This window comes from Tetrao urogallus (assembly GCF_951394365.1).
Source record: "Tetrao urogallus genome assembly, chromosome: 6".
Taxonomy (NCBI): domain Eukaryota; kingdom Metazoa; phylum Chordata; class Aves; order Galliformes; family Phasianidae; genus Tetrao; species Tetrao urogallus.
This window is the reverse complement of record NC_136819.1, coordinates 35254284-35270962: the sequence shown is the minus strand read 5'-3', so window position 1 is coordinate 35270962 and position 16679 is coordinate 35254284. Positions and strand designations below refer to the sequence as shown.

The window sequence follows — 16679 nt, the reverse complement described above, 5'->3', positions numbered from 1 at the left end:
AAAAATATGTAATATAACTTTTGTTGATCAATACTCTCGTGTAAGCTCTAAATAATGTATGATTCCGGTGGAGAAAAAATGCTGCAAATGGTGAGAGAATGTTTCAAATTATGAAGACATGTATGACTGCTAATCCATAAATCAGGAATCAGAAAGATTGTTGTAATGTGGGAGGGCTCTATTTAATAAAGGTCATTATAACTCCTGGCTCTAGAGCTATAAGATCTAATATCCTCTCTGGTAGCTCTATGATATGCCCATGCATTACTGTTCTTGTTGACAGTCTGTTGCCTTGGAAATATTTCATTATTTCAGTTTTTCCATTTGTAGACCCTTGGCCTTGTGATATGAAGGCCACCCTATTTCATATTTTCGATTATCATTTAAGCAATCTTCTGGAGCTATTTATATAAAAGCAAGTGTTAGACAATGCATATCATCATTTATCACTGCTATGTTTAAGCTCACGCTCTAGAAAGAAATGCCAAAATAAAGGGCTTTTTCTCTTCCACTGTAAGCCAATAGCACTCTGATATGATGATATGCTTTACAAATCGATACTGGCATATCATGTGCATGACACTTCTGTCTATTTAATTTTCTTGGTTAAATATCCACACAACTGAAAAACCCCAAACTCCTACCGTAACTGTAGCATTTGCTAACACATGCAGTTTAAAAAAAAATCAAATTATGTGTGTAACTTTTCAAACATCCTTTCAAAACCTTGAACAGGTGGAAAAGTTTCAAAACAATCAGATGCCTGCTTGCAGCAAGGACTACCACCTCTCACAGTTGTTTCATAATTACTAACCTTGTGCTGGAAGCAGTAACACAATCCACCTAAATATTGTGGAAAATCAGACCAAACAGAATGTGTCCCCACAGCCTCCTCCAGGATCTCTCACCCCCAGAACTCCTTTAGGGAGGCAGTAACTAAGGAAGAGCCTGCAGAACCCCTTCAGCAACTGCTGAGTGCCACAGCTCAAGGAGCCTGACACATAATGCTGGAAGGATGTGTACAGACAGCTTAAATCAACAGTTAATGTAGGGCTTTGGAGCCACATTATTGAATTTTTAAGAAAAAGTACATGTGGGCCTGAGCATTGAAGCACTGCTACAGTTTTTCAAAAACTTTTTTAAAGAACAGTAGACCGACGTTATTTCTGATACAAAAAATGTCCTCAGCCTCTACATGCAATATTTACACCCACACTGGAACGCTGTGAGGGGTGATAAGAAGGGGAACCCCAAGGGCACAGTGCAGCCGCTCGGCCGCTGGGCCAACTTTGTGGCTACAGTGCTTGAGGAATCCAGACGACTTTTTTCCCCTGAAATCATTACTCCTCCCACTCCCTACAGGGAAAAACCACTCGGATCCAACCTTTAAAATGACAGCACCAGAGCTGAACAAGAAGATGCTATTAAAGGGCATTAAATTAAATACAGTATATCCTCCTACAACTTCAATCAGAATTTCAGACCAAGTGTTATTTAGTTCAGCTCTCAAGTGGAGCAGAATAACAAATCGCGCACTTTGATTTACCTTCTCCGAATGCCAAATGGAGACAGGTGATAAAGAAAGCACTCATGCACAGGCTATGAAGTTTCCCCTAGAAATTAATTCTATCTTCCAGATTCCTATCTCAGAGAAATTCCCAAAATGGCACACAAATATGCTTCTGCCGGAGAGATTACTGAAGCTATCCTGGCGAATGCACTTCACACTAATACAGTACGGTGCTCAGAAAGGAGGCAGAGGAATTGTTTATGGGGGGGGGGGACAGGACTTATTGATACAAATTGTTTCCCAACAAAGAACTCTAAGGCAGCAAAGCTGCTACTGGAAGCGGTGTTAACTCAGCAGAGACCAGATGCCTCTACAGCTGTCAGAAAGGGGATTTTTAAAAAATATTATAGTCGGAGATGAAAATCTGTAATTTACTGACTTCTGAGAACACACTTTGTTCCCACTGCAGGCATCTCCCAGTCAGCTGCATGTCAATACAGCCTTGTCCCGGTGTGCAACAGTTAATGACCACACGCCCTGTGCTCAGTGTTTCTGGGCTCAGTTTCTCATTTGGGGCAGTCTGCTTCCCTTGGAAAACAACAGAGATGGAATCCAGACAGAATCCACGGGGTTTAGAAGTTGTACGAAGAATGCTGATGCTACTCAAAAACAGAAGTCTGAACTGAAGATTAAAGTGAACTGGCCCCCTACACTTTATTTTTGTTTAAGTATTTTTTCAGTGCTGTGAAGTAGAAAGAAAGCAACATGCAGCCCAGCTACTTTTAAAAGCTGTCTAAATGTTAATTTTCATTTTTACAGCAAACAAGCTCCTTATCCTTCACCCTTAAGTTCACTTCTGAAGGGAAGGAAAAAGGTGGAAGAAGCCCCCCCCCCCCCCCCCCAATCCTCCACTTCTGGACGCAGCTCTCCTCGCAGTGCAGCACCGCAGCTTGGAGCACTTTTTTAAGGAGCACAAAGTAACATCACATGAACTTGCACTCTTGTTTCTTCCTGGTCACTTCTAGAAAGATTCACTTCGCTACAACAGATCCGCTATGGGAGATCCTTGTTAGCAGGGCAGCGCGTTCACAGCGAGCGCTCTCCCCAACAAAAGTCCCAAAGGCGGCCGGATGGAGCCCCGCGCCCGTCTTCCCATCGCCCGCCTCCCGCTCGCTCGCGCCCCGGCACCGCTCCGCCTGCGGTGCGGCGCTCCCGGGGAGCGCCGGAACCCTCCGGGCTGCAGCGGGGCTGGGCCGGGCCGCGGGGGCCGTCGGCGGCGCGGCCCCCCCGCTCCGGCCTAGCTGCACTTGAACGGCACAGGCGGGGCCGGCCCCTCCACTCCGGCAAGCCGGGCCTGGCGCGGCGCCCCGCTCCCCCCCTCCCCCCCCGCTGCTCTCGGGGCCGCCGAGCGGTGGGGGCCGCCCGAGAGGGGGGCTCCGCGCACACACACACACACGCAGACACGCACACCCGCTCGCCAACGCGCCCTGCCGAGCGGCGGCCGCTGCGAGCCGCGGCGATAGGGCTACGGAGCGGGGCTGCCGCCGGCCGCCCTGTGTCGGTGCGGCGGTGCGTGCGCGGCGGTGGCGACGCGGGGTGCGGCGGCGCACTCGGAGGAACTCGCGGCGCCCGGCGGGGCGAGCGGCGGTGCCGGCGGCGTCCCCCCCCCCCCCGCCATGGCAGCCAGCCCCGGCCCCGGCGGCGGCGCGGCCCGGTGCTGCTGCGGCTGCGGCTGCTGCTGCAGGTTCAATAAAGAGAAAGTGTTACCGTTCTCGCCTGGAAGGATCCTGCTGAAAGCTTGGCTTGGTGGGCGCCATCTTCCTGGCTTTTTTTTTTTTTTTTTCTTTCTCTCCCTTACTTTTCCCCCTCCTGATGTTGGTGTGTGTTGTGTGTCTAGCAGCGGCAGCGGTGGCCCTGCTTAGCCAGACGGGCTAAGGAAAAGTACTGAGGCCAAAGCATAGCGGGCTCCCGCTCCTCCGCGCGGTCCTTCTGCAGGTTGCTCGCTCGCTCGCTCGCTAGCGCTGCTGCTGCTGCCGCCGTCCATAAGCCGAGGAGCGGAGGGAACCGGGGCCCCGGCGGCCCCAGAGACATGCCCAGCGCGGGCGGCGGCGGCCGGCGACGGCGGGAAGAGCGAGCCGCGGCGCAGCCCCGGCGGGCAGCCCGGCCGCTGGCATCGCCCGGCAGGTGCGGCACGGCCACGCACACACGCGCGCACACACACAACGCAGCCGCTCACACGCTCACACTCGCGGCCCCGCGCCCTTGGGCCGGGCTACGAGGGGTGCCGGGCCGCTGGGCTAGCGGGGCGGGGGCGGAAAGGAGGGCAGGCGGGGATCTCCGCGCTTGACCGCTGTGAAAGTATTTCTGGGCATTTTCCAGCTGCTTCCCCGACTCCGCTCCCGCTCTGCGTGCAGGGGACGCAGCCTCCGCTGCCGGCGCAACACCGCCACTCAGTTGCAGTTTCGCACACTTTCCTCCTCCGGAGTCGCGGCTCCGGCGGAGAGAGGTGCTGAGGGCGGGGAGGCGAGAGATCTCCGTGGGCGCGGAAACCCCACGGGCTCACTCCGCGGCCCCCGGCGGACCGGGAGCTGACGGGGGTCGGGCACCGAGCAGGCCCCCACACCCCCCTCCCTCCGGGGCCGAGCAATGGGACGCAGCGCTAAGGGTACCCGGGAGGTGCCCCTTTTTGCTGGGAGGATGCATTGCTGTGCGCAGTTTCACTGCGGACTGTGAAAGTAAGCAGGAAATTAAGGAGCAAGAAAACGGAACCGCTGTCCCAGTTGTCTCATCCAGGACACCTGGATAGGAGAAAGCTACAAGCTCTCCATCCCCGCGGTAACTTTGTGGCTACTTCTTGCCGCTGCCCCGCAGTGCAGCGCCCCGGGCCTGACCCCCCGGCGGGTTCCCGGGTAAGGCTCAGCCCGGCACCCTCACGGGACACCTCCCCGCGGCAGCTCCGGGGGGCGGCGGGGAACGGGCCGGCAGAGCAGCGACTGTGGGTCCGCAGCTCAGGGAAAGGCGCGCAGGTACGCACCGCCGGCGGGAGCGGGGCCGCGAGCCCGGGGACGGTGCAGGAGGGGCGCGGAGAGAGGGGGTTGCGGGTGCCACGTGCCGGCTCCTCCGCGCACGGCTTCTGCCTCGGCTCCAACAAGGAGGAAAAAAAATAATAAAAAAAAGTTAACAGGTGTCACCTCGGTTTGTGCAATCGCGGAAGGAGGTGTCGGTGCCCACTGTGATTTAAGCTTTTCCAGAAAGCTCGGAGAAAAAAATCGTTCAATGTAGAGGACGCCGTCGTGTCGGTAATAGTTACAATTTGGAAGAATTGCAGAATGTTTCCGAGACACCCAGCGTGCTGTGGGGTCCGAGCGGCCGCTGCTGCGGGGCCGCACCTGGCCCGGGGCCGTCACTGTTTTGGCAGAGCTTTGCCCTTGGAGCTACCCCTGGTCGGAACCTGACGCAACTCAACTCCCAAACGCCGAGCACTACAAATTCGCACGCTGCTCATCTGTATATTTCTGTTTAACTTAAAGTCTCCAGAGGTCCCTTTTATTTGTCTTAAAGCCAATGTGACATTTCTGACCCCTGACTTCCCCTCTTCACAGCCTCAACTATTGTGATCGCTGCCCGTACTTCCTCGTTAAAATGCCCATCAGTTTCCATTGTAATTTAAAGATTTTGTAAGTGACAAAAATCATAGCGAAACCGTGAAAACAAACCAACTTTAATCCGCTTCTTTCCTCTCTCCCGGCCAAGACACTGTGTATGGGGACGGTTGGTGGCAAAGAAGGACTCAGACTTAGTTCAAATGATTCAAAGGAGGTGGTGGGGCAGCACAGGGGCTGTTGCAGAATATTAGTGCTCGTGCCTTTCCCTTTAATAAAACCCACAGAAGTTAGCACCGAGCATTTTCTGTCATGGGCATCAGAGGGAAAACACAGTGTGTGTTTCCCAAAGTGAGAGAGGGGAGCCCAAAGTTGCTGAAGACCAAAGCAGGCGCTGCTCTGTCAGGCTTCTAGAACATTTGTTTGAAATACAACATTAAAAGTTTCTGTGGTTTTAGCTTCTACATTATAGAGAGATTTAGCTGAAGTATTTGTTATTACACTGCATTTTTCTCAGGATTTATGTAGTGTTGAAAAGCCAGATCGTTGGGACGTTATTACATTTAGAAGAACGTGTCTCGCTCCGATCTCAGCCTACATTGAAGTGTTGTCAGTACTTTTGTGAGCACTCCGCTTCGCTCCTGAGCTGATGGAGGACCCTCCCGGAGCTCCACTCCGGGTCTCGCCCTGCACAGCACTGCGGGACCCCGACCTCAGCCCGCAGTGAACTCAGGCAGTGCCGGCGCGGAGCGGGGCTGACTGGGACGATGGGAACCCCTCTGAACTTCGCTGCGAGTTCCTGCCAACTTTGTGCGCTCCACTTCCTAACGGCGCCTACCCTGCGAATTCCCTGCATTTGCATCAGAATGCGTTTAGGTTGGAAAAAAAAAATATAATAATAGCAGTGCTGAGGGTTTCGTGCTGCATTTCCCTGTAGTAACAGGTGACACAGTAAAGCTGTTAACCTACAGTGTGGAATTGCAAGTGTGCAACCCCAAGTGAATATTGGTCTCTTTCTTGCTTGAAAGCAAATTCTCAATCGGCATCCCGGGATCAATTGTCCCCCTGGCTGCCACACACTGGGATCTGCACAAGGCATTGACATTGAGAAATTCCTCTTTAGAAAGGATGAGTGGACGGGATCCCAAACTTTGCAGCGGCCACGCTACGCGACCGTGCTCCTCGCACTTTTTTCTTTTCTTTCGTGGTTTTTTTTTGTTTGTTTGTTTTTTGGTTTTTTTTTTTTTCCCCAGCTATTGTTGCTTTCCAGTTCATCCGAGAAAAAACTGGGAGATTGCGTTTACTTCTCAGTGCATTTTAAAAGATGCTGTAGTAAAAATAAAAAGGAAGCGGGAAGGAAAAACTCTTCCCTCCCACCAAGCTATCCCCCAACAATCAAACGGCAATATTTTTTTTATATATGAAAAGAAAAAAAGAGAAAACAAAGAAACACAAAAGCACAAAGAAAAAGCAAGTGGGGGAGCCCCGGAAAGAGCCGCGCGCCCGCTCCCGCCCGCTGCTCACCGTTGTTGGTACGAGGTGATGCCCTGCACGTTCTGCGGGTTCCCGTTGGCCGCCGCTCCGGCTCGCCCCATGCCCGGCGCCGCCGGCACCCCCCCGGCCGCCCCGCCGGCCGCCGCCGTCACCTGCACGCTGAAATCCGGGAAGATCCTGATCATCCCCGCGGCTCAGCACCCGGCGGCTCTCGGCGAAGAGGCGCAGCGGCAGCGGCTCTCCCTCCGGCGGCTGCAGCGGCGGAGCCGGGCACGCTGCAATCCCATTAGTGAGTGGCGGCCGCTGGGAGTGAGGCAGGGCGCTTTGATGTGAGCTGCCGGGCGAAATGGAAAGGGGCTGGGGGGGCGCGGGGTGAGGGGGGACGATGCCGGGCTGCGAAGGGGTTGGGGGGAGGGGAGCAGAGCTAAAAAAATAAAATAAAATAAAAATAAAAAAATTCTAAATTAAAAAAAGAAAGAAAAAGCTACGGCTAACAGCACGGCGGCTGTGGATACAGAGAAAATCCAGACTGAGGGACGGGAGGAGAGGGGGGCGCAGTTACTTTGGCGGTGCGGTGGAAATGATGAGCAGCGAATGTTGCCTTTTTCCCTCCTCCTCGTCCCTCCACCTCCCCCTCCCCCCCCCAACTTCCCCCCTCCCCAAAACGCGACTCTTGGAGGATCGCTCGGGCTCAATGAAGTAATAAGAAAGGCGGCGGAGCGCGGCTGGGCCCGCGCCAGGGGGGAGGGGGGGAGCCCCGCTCCGGTCCTGAGGAGAGGAGGAAGAGCGGCGGATGGTTGCTGCGCGAGTTCTCGCTCTTGGTAACTTGCTTTTGCTTTTGCTTCCCCCTCTTCCCCCCCTCCCCACCCCCACTCCCCTTTCTCTCTGAAGGGACGATTTTCTCGAGCGAGAAAACGCGCCGCTTTTGTGCAACGGCGGAGTTTGTTCCTATTATAGGGAGCTGACTCTCCTCCCCTCCTAGTGTGCAGCAATGTTATTGCTGCTCAAACTTGTAAGGTGTGCGCCGTGCGTGAGCGCACCGATCACACCGCGCAAAACCCTCCGCAGGCGGCACTCACCGCGCCGAGCCCCACGCCTCCTCCCCGGCCGCCCCGCGGGAAGAGCGGGCTCGGCGCCTTTGAGCCGCCGCCTCCCCGCCCGCGCTCTCCTCCCGGGCCCTGGTCGGGGGGGACCCCAGCCGGGAACTGCGGGTCCGCAGCGCGCCCCGGGGGCGAGGGAAGGGCGACATGAGGGCCCTTCCCGCAGGAGGGTCCCAGCGGATCTCCCGGCGCGTCGGGGCGCTCCCGAACCACGGACCTGTAGCTCCGTTCTGCTGCGTGTCGGAGCGAAAAGTGCGTTGCCGTGCACTTTGCTGAGCAGCGAGGGGACATTGCGAGCCAGGCGCGCGGCAGTGCACCTTGCACCGCATCAGCCCGCTGCCGGCTGTAGGCCGGGGAAGAGCGGCTCACAGCGCTCCGGCATGGGACGGGACGCTGGGAGTGCCTCTGCGCGCGCGGTGCTGCAGAGGCCCCGCCGCCCTGAGGGCACCTTATCCTCCGCTTCCATAAATTAGAGCTGTCACCTGGCCCCATCTCTCTTTTTCCCATGTGTGCCTCCTGGAATCTCAGCTTGGCTCCTCATCTAACGGTATCCTCTCATCTTGACTTTTCTTTGCATTTCTGCTCCGAACCAAATTAAGACGCACTAACTTGATGTTAAAACAGAGACTGCATTCAAATTCTTTGTATTAAATAGCATCTGTGTTTGCATTCTGTTTTAATACAAAATGCTTTGGATTGCAGCTAATACCAGGAGATATGAAACTGGTTAGTCCCCACATGTTGCACATAAAAAGAATTCATAATGAGCATCTGTGGGATGTGGAATGGATCCCATGAGTTAGCTGAAGACCTCATAACGTAAGAGCTGAGAAGCCTAAGTGAATTATGACTCTCTTTCCTTGCAAGTAGGATTAATTTTCTATCCCACTTATATTCATTATCTATCCTGTTTATACTATAGGGACACCAATTGTTTGAGTGTTAAATATGAAGACTTTACAGAAACGTGTGGGTTAGGTTGTTCACAGAGAAGAGAGGGAACGTTGCTCGCTAGGAAAAAACGTTATTCGAATTCCATGTTTAAAGAGCTATATTAGATAAAGCTGTTCACTTCTTTTCAAGAACTGCAAGTACTTCGCCTTTCTCTTACAACATCTTTAAAATGTGAGGTTTACAAAGTGCCTTCCATCTGCCTGTGGCCCTCCCAGTGATGTCAATAGGAATTTTGCATGCAGATGAAGGCCCATAGATGGCCTTTAGAGAGCAGGTCAATAAATGGCTGGAGGAATAATTAAAGACTTCTGAGCTGCTCCTTTCCTTTTTCTTACAATATAGTACAAGACTGGCATGAATATAGGCTGGGCTACCACTCTAATTGGCTATGGAACAACACTGAAAGGAATGTAAATGTGGGGAGTAGACATTTTCCAAATGATCATTCCATCAGTGTATGCCTGGGCAATAGAGTGGATGTAATCATGTCCAGGTCCCCATCCACTGACTGTCACTCTTCGCTCTACAGTGGCAACTCCAGGCAGGAATTCATGTTTCAAAGGGACAGCTCGGACAGAGAGCCTTTAGTCAAGCCCGTTTAGTCCTGAAAGTCACCAGTTTTCATCCATGGGAGTAGAACCAGACTCACTCTCTCCCTCTCTCTGTCTGTTTGAGATCTTTGGTAACTGTTGATTAGTATCTGAATTTAAGAGTTAACACAACTGAAAAGGCAGCGTGGGTAACTTTGCTCACACAAGTAGACCCATTGAGTCAGTGGAACTACCAGCAGATAGTTTTGTATGCTGTGAGACTAGCACGATTCCAAGGTAGGTTTGCAAATGTCTGCAGAATACATAAGCACCTTTTTTCTCATCACTCTAAAAAGATACTAAATGAAAAATATTATCTCATCTGCAGAAAAGTCCATTTTTATTGTTAGTATCTTCTGTACCCAAATTAATCACAACAGTAAAACACAAGAATTTCTGAGACATGTCTTACTTTATACACTGAAGAAAATATCCATCATCAAGCTTCTTCTCTGCACCTTATTAAATTGCGTGGGCCCAATTCACCACGCGTTTCACCAGTGCTACAACACCGTGTGATGGATTAAAATGAATTCGGTGCAGCATGCCTGTGTGAAAGAGCTGAGAATTCAGCCTCATATTTTTAATTGAATTTATTTCTCATTTTGCTCTAATTATTGACAGGTTCTGGTGTCTGAGTGACATACTTTTTGTCTAAATACCTTATACCATTGTAAGATATTCTGCAAGTTGCTTTAGTATTGATTGATCTAAGAAATGTTCTGATACAGTACTGCTGTTTCATACAACACAGTCTAGATCTTCCTGTCTTAGGCAAAAACATATAAAGATAAAAATTAAAAACACATGACAATGTGTAATATAATCACATATAATATTTATGCTTTACATATACCTATCTATCACAATTATATATTATATCTTGATTCACATTGTCAGTATACTGCTGTTCCTTTTTTTCACAGGTGAAAAAATCTCTCTTCTCTGGAAATTCATTTCCATTTACTTAAAGTTAAATGGTTTGACTTTGAATTTTCATTATCTGCTGTTGGAAGGAGCCTGTGACAGGTATGAGAGAGAATGCTACAAAGCTTCATTGTATCATCTAATTTTTGCTTCACTTTAGTCAGATATCATTTAGGTAGAGAGTAAAATACTATACATAGAACAGGATAAGATAGAACAAAACAGAACAGAAATAAAATAAAATGAAAATAGGATATATAATGAATTACAGTAGAAAAATGCCTTTATCTTGAAGTGACTTTTTTCCTCAGCTATACTGATTCCTCAGTAGTGAGAAAATTGAACTAATTTTATACAAAAGGAATATGTCATAACAGGATATGGCATTTATCTTCCTGAGATAGGGGTGACCTCATCATTCACAAGTGGCGTAGCTATGAATGAGTAATCAGCCTCCCCACCCATTAAGTGTAGATAAAGTCCACATCTTCGGAGTATTAAATATTTGAAAAATATTATTTTACAACATGCCACCTCTACAAGAGCCCACTGACTGTTGCTTCAGTTGCTGCTACCAATATGTATCATTAGTGGAAAGGAAAGGAAGCTCCTCAAAAGGACCTTGCATAATAGTGAATGGGAGATGAGAAGTGAGAATAAAAGAGAAGAGGAAAACAAAGGAAGATGGACCTGCAGGGAAAAAAAGCTACTGGCAGAGCAGGGATAAGGCATCTCTTTAACTGACCAATACCTTCATTGCTGGCAATATTCCAAGAGCTTTATAACATACATAAGTTAAAATATTTTTCATATTAATACTTCATATACATCAACAACCTCATATCTCAGGTTATACTGCTTAAGTTATTCCCATAGGAATTTATCTATGTATAATATGAGAGAAATATATAGTTAGGAAAGAATTTGTTTTTACTATTTATCAGCAGTGCATATCAGAGAAGAGCCGCAGTTAAAAAAATACAGTTTCTTTCTAAAACTCCATAAGGTAACAAGATTTTCTCCTTCAGATGTTGTCAGATGCTGCATTTTGTTTTCATTCCTTTGTAAAGGCAATGAGTACAGTTTGGAGAAAATATTTAGAGTTTAATTCTAAATTGAAAAGAACTGGCTGTTCATCAATATAGAAGAAAAACCTCTAAATAGAACGTGAAGTCAGGAAAAAAGACCATCAAAACTTAAATAGAAAGAGCTCAAATATTTCCCATCTTTAGAATTCCTTGATGTGTACTCAGGGTGGGAAGAGCAGATGAAGGAAACGACTTTTCTGAAAGGTTGCACTGCAATGAAGGGCAAGATTAAGGTAGTTCCCTCCCCCTATATTCAAAAGAAAAGCAAGCGGAGAGTAAGATAGAAGGAAAGTGCCTGGGGAAAGTAGCATCACTATCGAAATCATAAAAGATGTATAAGGACATCAGTGGAAGAACTAGAAAAACTATTAGAAGAATGCCCTACAGGGCTATCCCAATGGCTCAGCGATTAGCACGCTGCACTGCCACTGGGAAAATACAGCCAAGGTTTGAGGCGAATCTTAGCATCTCCCTCATTGGTACTGGCAGCTGAGAGCCTTATGAGGATGGTGAGTCCACAGTGGAGAAAGACTGATACATTGCTCACTTGCCCAGAGGTATGCACCTAGGCTCTGTTTTGACCACCAAAGCTGTTTCAGGAAAGAGGATCTTTTTTTTTTTTTTCAGTCATCAACTATCCTAATTCCCTCTCTATGTGAAAGCAAAACAGCACTTCTGACTCACTGACATTATGATGAAGAACCGCTCATTTTCCAAGGCTAGAACACCAGTATTAGAGTCAATTGCATCCTTTGCTTTGTCCCACAGTTTGGTTAATTAATTCTCTCTTAGCACCAGAAGTTTCCTGCAGTGTTGATCTCACCCAGGTTTTCTGGCAGCACCAGCAGAAGATCAAGAGATGGATGGGCAGCGAGTGTTTCCAGATTCTGCTTCTGCAGAGTGAAGAATCTGTGAGTTCGGCAACCTGTGATGCTCCTCCAGGCAGTTTTAGTGCCTGTGTCTCCATTACCCTCATCTTCAAGATCAGTGTTAGGTTTCCAAAGTAATCTGCTTTCATTGGCATCAAATTGGGGTCATGGAGACGAGACCACAACTAAACTGTGCTGCTTGCACATCCGCAGAAAGCTGATTGATACCAGACAGTTTGATAAGAAGCTTAATTCAAGAAAGTAGAAAAATAAATCATGTAGTCTTTTTTTTTTTTTAAAAAAAAAAAAAATCACAGAAACACCAGCATCTTATCCTGTGCCCTCACCACATTAAGAGTTTCAGTTGCTAATTCCCTTTGGTCCCACTTGTCTGTAAAACAAAGCAAAACTTACAAAGGACCCAGGAGTAGTTCAGTTATTTATCTTTCTTTTCAGGCTGTGTCAGTGTTCCTAAACCAAAATAAGTTGAAGAAGCAGCAGTGTTTCCCGGAAATGAAGCAAGAAGTGGCAGCTTAAGGTTTTTGACTCTTGGCCCACCTGCTCTGGGTGCCCTGTCTTGGAACAGGCAGAGCCAGAGGTTCCTGCCAGCTTCAACCATTCTGTAATTCTGGACTGTGCTTAGAGAAGTCTTGTCCTTCTCACTAAGCAGTCATTCCATACTAATTCAGAAGAAACAGAAACCAAATATGCTGTCTCTTATAACTCCTGTTTGATGAACAAATCCAAATTATTTATACATACAGGGAAGAAAAAAAAAAAAAAAAAAAGAAGCAGCACAGAGGCTTTTTCTCAGAACATTTTCAGACAAGCCTACTATAGTCTCTTCTTCTTGATACCAACAGTGCACTGGTGATTCCTGCAGCAGTGAACACACTACATGAAAATTCATGAGACTGAGCATATGTGTTTCCTTCCTGCTGGCCAGGTTGGAAGTCCCAACCAGTACCAATATCAACAGCATAACAACAGTTCTGTTAGAGCAGTTTAAAACTTTGCTAGGTCCTCACATCCATGCTTCTCCACATTTTCTATTGTTTTTGTTTATAGCAACAGCATTATTTCTTTCAATTCACTGAAGACAACAGTGTATTGTGTTCCTGCACAACACAGCATAGTCCCAGGTGGGCAGCCATGTAAGTCTGGGCCTCAAAACAGCTTCTGAAACTTCAAGCACAGATGAGAGTCAGAAATAAATACTATGAACATTGATCTTAGTGTTTTTCCAACAAGAATTAAAACTTCTAGACAAATACATGTATCAAAGACTTGAATTCAGATTAGCCTCTGAAAGTGCATCTTTGTCTAGTAACAGAAATCTCTAAGAGGGTACCCATTCTTATTTACTATTTAAAGATAGCTGTATTTATAGCAATTTGTTATTATCCAGTTTCAATTCTCACTGTTAAGCTGATTGTCCAAAATCTTCCTTGCCTTCTTTTCGCAATCAAGAAAGTGTTGAGCATACTCACAGGATACTTTCAACATTTAAAAATCTCAAATCTTACTTTTTCAATTTCAGGCTTCTCTTGGGTTAAAAAGAAACAAACTGTAATGTAGTTTTCATGGTTTATCAGAAACGTTAAAGAGAGAGCTTTACTCACTTCAGAGTTACTCCTCCATCCACATTATTTGTGCTTCAGTCATTGCTTTCCATATCATATTAACCACTGAGAAGAACAAACACGACAGGCAGCACTTAACCAAGTATCCTTACTTTTCACTCTTCAGAATTCCTTGTATTTTTCATTTTGACAATAAATAAATAAATAAATAAATAAATAAATAAATAAATAAATAAAATGATCTAATGATCTGAAATAATTCCAGCCCATTTCCCCAGGTCAGGTAGCTCATTGTCTGGAGACAAATTGCTCCAAATCCAAAACACATTGACTTTTAGATGTTAGCAGCTTTTGCATGTGTATCTTTTTTATTATTATTATTATTATTTCCTTTAATTACTTTTACACTTTGTCATAAGTCTTGTCACAATTTCAAAGAATATTTTACTATGTACTTTATCAAATCCAGACTGGATGGTAGTTTTTGCCTAAATAAAGTCATTAACCTCACTTTATTCACTAGAATTACTCCCCCAAAAGCTACTTAATATATATTTTTTTATTATTTTCACTGTCGCTGCTGGATCACATTATCTTATTTTTATAACCTCTTAGGCATTAGCAACATAGTGGATGAAGATTTTCTGGACACTGAAGGAAGTAAGTCGTGTCTCTGCCTGTTCATTAGTATATTCTTTTTCAAATGTTATAGAATTTAGCCATTATTCTCTGGTTACAGATTTAAAGCCATGTAGATTTAATTACAGTGTGTATAATATGGGTGGATATCGACCTATGTAAGAAGATTATAACTTCTTTGTTCAACATTAATTGAATAGATTTTATTCTACATTTCTTGTTTTTGTCCTAAAAGGGTTACTCTTTTTTTTTTTTTGACATCCTAAAGTCTCCTTTTACTTTATTTTTACACTTTACATAGTAGTCTCTTGACAAGATTGATAAATGAAAGTTGCTACTTGCTAAGGTTATCATCCGTTTCTTCTCTGTTCTAGTGAACCTTATACAGAAGAAAAAGCAAGAGAACTTTTTCAAATTATTGTTTCTCTTGATATGCATCTTGCACTGCGGGGAAAACCACCTACAGGTTTTCCAGGTTTTTTTCACTTAATATAGATTTTGCCTTTTTAGTTTGGAACAAGAGAATATATGAGTTTATACAAAAAGATGTTATAATAATGGCAACAGTATCTGTAGAGTGAGAGAAGTTATTTTTAATTGAAACTCGTAATAATAATTTTCTCCTTAATTTTCAATTTTTGCAATAATTTTGTGGAAATAATTATTTTGTTTCAAAGCCTGTAGTTTCATGGGAAGTTTCAGCATTAAAAATATAAAAGTAAAACCAACTTCGTTTAACTTGACTAAAGCTGTCATAACGTACAACTAACCATGAATCTTTTGGTGAGACAGGATAGCAGTAGTTCATCCAGTATTCAGATGTAACCACTGAATTAATTAAAAAGTTAAAAATCTGTCTTGAATGTTTCACAGTCCATTATATTATCTACGTTTTCAATTCATTACCTTATTTTCTGTGCATCTTGTCTTTCAATATATGCCAACAAAGTACAGCAACTAGATTTTTCTAGGATATACTATAATTTATTACTGCTGGACTTTTGATTCTAATGAGTTTTACTGAACTGTTTTGAGCTTATAGAGGAGTACAAGGGTGAAGAACTGCATAATAGAGAAGACACATTATGCAAAAAGAAGTTTTAAATTAATAAAATGATTAAAGCCGACATATCAGACACCTGAAGTAGAAAAAAAATTAACATTTTCTTGAACTAAGTTATGGACTAAAAACATGTACTTCGGTGTTTTTGTATTTGAAGATAGGAACAAGAATTATTCCACTTAAGCAGAAATAACTTTCTTAGCTTTCAGAATATATTTATTATGGAACTTTATTATTTCTATTAAGATCAATTTTATTTGCATTTGATTATTATGTGTGGGAGAGGCCATGAGAAGGAATAATGTAAAATAATTTGAGAGATTTTCGAGAGATCTTCAAAACTATTTTAACAATTGATGCTAGACATTGCAAATCATTTTTTTCCTTTTAAGTCCTGGTATCTGAATTATGATATTGTTCATTTTATCACACACATATAATTCCACATGTTTTGTTATGATGCTGCAGGAGGATAAAAGTACCTCTAACTTTTCAAAATATGCCTAGAGTCGCACACCATCAAAATTGTAGAGAAATGAGAATTCAACTTGCATCTCATAGTAACTTCGCATAGAATCATCCAAGGAACAGTGTATTTAGGAGTCAAACCACCTGTATGCATACATGAATAGTTAGAAATCTAGTCAACCTGAGACCACTGAGATGTAGTCCTTCCCCACCTCTCCAGAAAGCCAGACTGAGGGTTTCCTGAGGTTTTATGCTGGGAGAAAAGTAGCTAAGGAGCAGAAAATGAATCAGTGCCTTTTTCCTCTGTGAAGCACAAAGTTAATGTGAGAGTGAATCTATATTTCTTTGTTCAGAATTACTGTAAATGTTCTCTTGAGGAGAAATTGCTCAGTCTAAGGATAATTATAGTTACACAGCCATTGAGGTGAATTAGTGTAGGGAAATAAAAGAGGCTCACCTCATCACTGAGGCAAGGAGTGGCAGTGACTATTCCAAATGCTGTCTGTTCTGAAGCATCCTACAAGCAATAGTATCTGCTCAGACAGCAGATGTGTATGCCATGCTTGAAGCTAATTATTTCTGCAGGGTGACAGTCTGAGAGTGATTAAAAATATATATTAATATATATGGTATATTAGACCTATAAATATATCTTCTCTGATTTATTTGGTCTGAGCTCATCTATAAATTGTCTGGCTTCTGAAGGAAAATGGCAAAATTGTCTTGCATGTAGAGGGATAGATTTCAAGTTAAATCAGTTTCTATAACAAAAATCTAAGTAAATTACAAACT

At 45.4% G+C, this 16679-nt stretch overlaps 1 protein-coding gene across 6 annotated transcripts in view; it reads right to left on the bottom strand.

The window, feature by feature from the left end:
* Positions 1-3327, bottom strand: part of NPAS3 (neuronal PAS domain protein 3) — a gene marked incomplete at both ends in the record, with an annotated part of 595119 nt that extends 591792 nt beyond the window's left edge. For all 6 annotated transcript variants that reach the window (XM_079537679.1, XM_079537680.1, XM_079537681.1 and 3 more), the window contains one exon: positions 3278-3327. In XM_079537679.1, coding sequence (XP_079393805.1) covers positions 3278-3327 — 50 coding nt within the window. The remainder of the gene's footprint in view (positions 1-3277) is intronic.
* Positions 3328-16679: the final 13352 nt, after the last annotated feature.